Source organism: Saccopteryx bilineata, chromosome 1 (assembly GCF_036850765.1).
Source record: "Saccopteryx bilineata isolate mSacBil1 chromosome 1, mSacBil1_pri_phased_curated, whole genome shotgun sequence".
Taxonomy (NCBI): domain Eukaryota; kingdom Metazoa; phylum Chordata; class Mammalia; order Chiroptera; family Emballonuridae; genus Saccopteryx; species Saccopteryx bilineata.
This window is the reverse complement of record NC_089490.1, coordinates 271,171,520-271,177,519: the sequence shown is the minus strand read 5'-3', so window position 1 is coordinate 271,177,519 and position 6,000 is coordinate 271,171,520. Positions and strand designations below refer to the sequence as shown.

Below are 6,000 nucleotides of genomic sequence, written 5' to 3'. Positions count from 1 at the left end.
AGGCTTTTGTGCCTCAAGGCGGGCAATGGATCTCGGCGACGGTCGGCGACCAAGTCTACCCTAGCGGCCAGACGGGCTCTCCCCGGTGCCCGCGCCCCCGGCGACGCTCCAGGCTCCTCCAGGGACCCTGACCCCGCAGAGTTTATCCGACGGCCTCTGCCAGGCTGGCCGCGCCCCGCCCCTACCACCGCCCCGCCCCGCCCCGCCCCCACTGCCGCTCCGCCCCCACCCTGTCCCTCCCCCACCTGCCTTCCCCCCTGTACAGGCCCCGCTCGCGTCCCGCAGCCTTCGCGGCGCCCCTGGACTGGAGGCCACCATGTCCCAACGTTTCGTGGTGACCCCCGCGGCAAGCGGGGAGGGGAATCCCGATCCCGCCGCTGCCCTGGAGTCGCCGGGGGTGGACGCGCTGCCCATTCTGCACTACGGCCGTGAACCGAGCCGCTACGGTAGGTGCGGCCGGACGGGGACGCCCCCTCGGGGGCGCGCGGGCGTCCGGAGTGTCGCTGGCGTCTTGATCGTCGCGGGAGGGTGGCCGGTGGCTTGAGTGGGAGAGCTGCCGAGGGGCTGGCTTGGGGGACGGCCGTGTGTCACTGAGTGGTCAGCACAGGGTTGAGCCGGTGCGGTGCGTCCACAGCGCTGTCCTCGGAGACTTTGACAGCAGCTTGATCCCCGCCGGCGGCCTCCCCTGTCGCGAGGATTGGAGGGAGACACTAGGTCATTGTCCTTGGGGATTGGTCGATGACAGCTTCCGGGCCCTCTGACCTTGCTCCTGGAGCGCAGAGTACCCATCCAAGTAACATTACGCATCCAGGGACGGATGGAGCCTTCAGACCACCAAGGAAATGCTTGGCTGGCTCCTCCTGACTGGGTGAGGCAGCCTAAGGGTCAGTGAGGCCTCCCCACAGGGCTGTGTTTTTATAACACGCACAGCCCTGTAGTCAGTCTTGGTTTGTGTCCTTTCCCCCAGTGACCCCACCAGTCTTTAATCATTTTAATTGTCTAATGTCAAATGTACCTTCAGTCTTGAAAACTCTTACTTGAAGGAATTGAGAAGTGCTGGCAGCCACATTGGTGACCTGCCTTGTCCTATGTTGGGGAATGTACAGACAGGTCTCTCCTGGCAACTCACTGCTTACACAGGTGGGTGCCCCACAGCTCTGGGTGGGGAAGGTGGAGACATTGGAGGACAGGGGAAAGCCTGGTTTCCAGCCAACAGGGAGCAGAAGCAGGGTTTGACTGAACCTAAAAGGCTTCTAGAGCCCTCCACTGCAGTCTTTCCATTTGTGGGGGGTTTACCCCCTCGGAAGGGAGGCCTGCCTCGGAGCTTGACCTCACCCTCATCCGCTCCTGAGGCAGATTGCCCTTGGGCTCTCACTTGCCTATAGGACCTTGGCCACTGCAGGGCTGACGGTCTGAGCTACCATCTCCCATGCCCAGTAGTAGTCCCTGCAGGTCAGCTTGGGGGTGGTGGCTCTTCAGGAAAAAGGGCCTCCTGTCTGCTCACCCCCACCCGGGGAAACTCGGTGCATGCAGATGTCATGTCTGCATGCGATGAGGGAGAGTGGCTCTAACTGTGAGGACTGAGAGGAGCAGAGGTTTTAGATGCTTGTTCAACAAGACCTTTTGTTGAGTTACTGGGAAGTTCTTTAGCATCATGGTGACATCTGAGTGATGCCTCCACATGTGAGCAGGAGGCTTCATGTGGTGTGGGTGTGCATGCCGTATGCATGCTAGTATGCATGTATGCGTGTGTGTTGCAGACACCCGCTCTCTAGGACAGCACCATTGGCACAAACGTGGGATGTGTCTGTTAATTTAATTCTGCCCTGAGTTATAGGTCAGGTGTGAATATGTGGACAGGACACTTGTCACCTTGGTAGTAGCTGGTTCTCTGGTTCTACTCCCCCCCTGTATTCTCTCACCCTGGGAGCCATTCCTTCAGTTCTAAGAGGGATGTATGTGGCACCTGCTGTGCACCTGTGATATCAATCCCAAAGCAGGAGGGACCCTCTCTGCCACACCCCTCACACCACTGTGGCCCACATGGAGGGCGCTCTCTAGCTGGGGCCTGAGGTTCCTCCTGTTCCTGCTTACCCAGTACATGGTCCTTTCGTTTTCCTCCGTGAGCAGGTAATTCCACAGGTCGTTGATTAGAATGAGTCAGAGCAACTAATTATTTCTTGGGAGTCCTGTGGGTTTCCAGCCTATTCTGAGGGAAATGGCTTTGATGAAGGACTCAGTGGAAATTTCAGGGAGAGTGTGGATAAAAAGAACCATGTCTGAGAGCGCGGCAGGTGAAGCCTTCCTGATTATAGTCAGCAGCAGTGAGATAAGCTGTTTTTTCTGGGTGGTAGAGCTGGGTCCATACTCCCTCCCTGGGGGACCCTGAGGGTGGTAGTCCAGGTTCTGCCTGAACCCCAGCCTGGGCTTGTTTGAGCCCCATGCTCTCCCCACAGGAACTGGGACTTCTGTGGCTTTGGCCTCACCTCTGGACTAAAAGACAGACTCCAGTGGGCAGCACCTTATCATGGGGCTGTTTTCCCAGTCAGCAGAGCTCAAGCTTCCAGCATCCCCAGCAAGGGCACAGCCCTGGGTCAGCTGACCCTTCAGGTCCTCCTCTCCGAGTTTGCATTATTCTCTTGAGCCCCTCTGCCTCCCTGGCCTTCAGCACCTCGCACGCTGGCCTGTGCCCCTGGGGAAAGGATTTGGTGCCAGGAGACATGCTCAGAACTCAACTTGTCTTTCTGCTGTCCACCAGGCTGTTGAGATTTGCATCTTCATGCTAACATGGAGGACGGGCATTGCACCAGAGTCCTCGAGGTGGTGCTCACGAGATGGGGCTGTTGGGCCAATGGGTGCTGCCTGACCCTAGAATGCCCCACACCTACCTGCACCTGTTTTTTTGGGTCAGGCCACCCTCCCTTTGTCCCTATGACTACCCTTGGGGGCTGGAAGACCCAGGCAGAGACAGGCTGCCCCAGCCATTCCCCCACCTCAGTCCTTAGGTGTGGAAACTGCTGACCTGGTGGCCACTGCCTGCTCTGCCGCTTGACTGGCCATTGTTTGCCTGTGGATCTTGGGCTCCATGGTGTGAGAGTTCTAGCCAGCAGTCAATAAAAATGATTTTGTGTTGTGTCCACTGTATGAGAACAAAATCCCTATTATTTGGTGTTTCATTTAAACAATGTAAACTAAGTCTTAAAAAAAAGAAATGGGCTTTATCGGCACTCCTCAGTCTGAGCCAGGAAGTGGTGCATGGTGGGCATTTGTTCGGAATCGTCCTTCTACTTCCAAGTATGTGGGGGATGATAGAGGGGAATTTCTAATCATTGGGGACACCCAGCCTCTTGAGTCCCAGGATCTTAAGGCCGTAGCATTGTCTTTCAGGTGCCGCCTTCTGAGTGGGAATTGCAGAGTCTAATTATTTGACTTTGCTCTCAGACCAGCTCCCCTCCAATGCCTGTGTGCAGAGAGAGCACACTGAGGTGGGGGTCTCCCTTCTCCAGGACAGGGCATAAGCCCAGCTCTGCATCTCCATCCCTGTGTCTCTGGCTCAGTCAGCATTTCCTGAGGGCTCCCCCTGTAGCCCGCAGCACACACCAGTCACTACAATGCGCCACTGAGCTGTTTGGTTAGCTCACTGAGGGCAGCATGATCTCATGCTAGGACAGGAGTGGCCTGCGCACCTTCACCCTAGGAGGTGGGAGATGCTGCCCCGGGTGGACCACTTGCCCCCTACCCTCCCCCACGTAGCTGCAGGAGGGGAGATGTGGTGTGGGAGGGGACCGTAGAGCCTTCCCTCTCACAGGAAAGGTCTGGCTAAGCTGCCATGGGGCTGGAAATGTCACATGTGGTCTGGGAGGTTCCAGGTGAGCGAGGCTGAACTGTTGCTCACCTTTCATTCCCAGTAAAAAGGTGCTGATGAGAGCTCCCAATGCAGTTCCTTTGGTGGGATCGTCAGAGGTATCTTAGATCCAGAATCAAGACGGGAGATAGATGTGTTTCCCCCTCAGCCTCAGGGCAGAGAAAAGGGAAAGGGTCCAACCTGAAAGAAGAGCCTGCCTTGAGGACAATGACATTTCGGGAAGGTCAAAGTCAGCTCTAGGCCATGCGGGAGGGGGCAGCCCAAGGAACACATGCCCCCGCCCTTAGGGCCACACCTCAGAGGGCAGCTGGGCTCTCCAGGGGCCAGACTCCACTAGGCCCCTCCCTGTCTCTATGGCCTGGGACAGGCTGCACCTGAGGCAGACTCTGAGTGGAGGTTTCTGGAAGTGAAGGGGGCCGTGGAGCAGCCTGTCACTTCCACAGGGGCTCTCTGGGAGGGAGCATCCTCCTGAGCTGATAGAGACAGCAGGAGGCCGTCAGCATTGGCCAAGGGAGCATGAGGATTGAGGGTTGGACAGCCTGTGAGGGCAAGCCGGCTCTCAACCCGTCCGTCCATGGACCCCTGAACAGTCAACCCCCAACTCTGCCCAGATGGTGCATCTGCACTTTTTACATGACTTTGTGCATCCCTTCTCACCATCATTCATGTGTTGATCATTGGTTTCTGCTTGAAGAAAGTTTGAGGGAAAGACTCATCTCCCTGAATGTGGTGCTTTCTGTCAGGACTGGGGCTGCTGCCCCTGCCCTCTGGTCTGACTGACACCCAGGGTGGAGGTAGCAGACGGCTCTGGTATCGACCCTCCTCCCCGCCCTCCAGCACCCTGGGCAGACTCTGTTTCTTTTCCCTTAAATATTTCATGGAGCGTGGCTCGTGTTAATCTTACAAGCCACCTCCCTGTCTCAGAGAGCAGTGTTTCTGTCCAGAACACCAAGGGTTTCGTGGCTTCAATTCTGAAGAATCCTTGCCTTGGTAATTTCTAACTTGGCTTAAAAAGGAAACGCTTAAAGGCATAGCCACTGTTTCTCTCCTTTGCATCTTAATGTTCAGTTTGGCTTTTATTCCATGGGGAGTGTCTTGGGTTTCCAGGCACCAACTTCCTTTATACATCCAAATGTCTTTTAAATAAAGACTTTAAAATCCAAAGAGAGAGTAACAGTTTGGTCTCAAAGAGTGTGAGTCAGGGTCCTCACAGTGGGGTTGGCCCCTCCAGCCTCTCTGCAGAGCCCCCTAGCGACGGGGACTCCTGAAATCCCCGGTCCATCTCTGCTCCAGACAGTTCAGACATGTAACAGACACACAGACACGAGAACGTCTGTGTTCTGGCGGCCACACAAACATCCTTAACCCGCCGGGAGGCCCAGGACCATAGGGGAAACACCTGGAACAGCCCTCCTCTGCCCTGTGCAGCGCCTGCCTGGGGCTCTGCTGTCCTGCCCTCACAACCTCCACCCAGGCCACTGTCCCTGTAGGCTCAGGCTGGGGTTCTGGATCTGTGTCCATTGATGTTGGCTACTATATGAATATGAGGGAGGCAGTCAAAAGGTAACTATAAGCACAGGTTTAAAAAATGCAAACATGCACCAAAAGACAACCCACAGAAAGGAAGAAAATATTTGCAAGTAATATATGATAAGGGATCAATATCCAGAATATATAAAGAGATCTTATAACAACTTAATAATAGCCAATCAAACCAATTACAAAATGGGCAAAGGGATTGAATAGATTTTTTTAAATTAAGTTTATCGGAGCACCATTGATTAATAAAATTATTTAGGTTTCAAGCATACAACTTTATAATGCACCTTGTGCATACTGCATTGTGTGCTCACCACCCAGAGTCTAGTACCCTTCCATCACCATATATCTGACCCTCGGTACCCTTTTCATCCTCCCCCCATTCCCCTTCCCTCTGGTAGCTTTCATACTATTGTCTGTGTCTGAGTCTGTTTCTTTGTCCATTTGTTTCTTTCTGTTTTATATCCCACGTATGAGTAGAGTCATTTGGTTCTTGTCCTTTTTCATCTGACTTATTTCACATAGCATAATACTCTCAAGATATATCCTTTTTGTTGCAAGTGGCAGTATTTCATTCTTTCTTAGGCCTAAATAGT

General features: G+C 54.4%; 1 protein-coding gene across 3 annotated transcripts in view; it reads left to right on the top strand.

The window, feature by feature from the left end:
• The first annotated feature begins 244 nt into the window (after nucleotides 1-244).
• SLC12A7 (solute carrier family 12 member 7) overlaps nucleotides 245-6,000 on the top strand; it is a 91,646-nt gene continuing 85,890 nt past the window's right edge. For all 3 annotated transcript variants that reach the window (XM_066243160.1, XM_066243152.1, XM_066243224.1), the window contains exon 1: nucleotides 245-446. In XM_066243160.1, coding sequence (XP_066099257.1) covers nucleotides 317-446 — 130 coding nt within the window. In that variant the 5' untranslated portion in view covers nucleotides 245-316. The remainder of the gene's footprint in view (nucleotides 447-6,000) is intronic.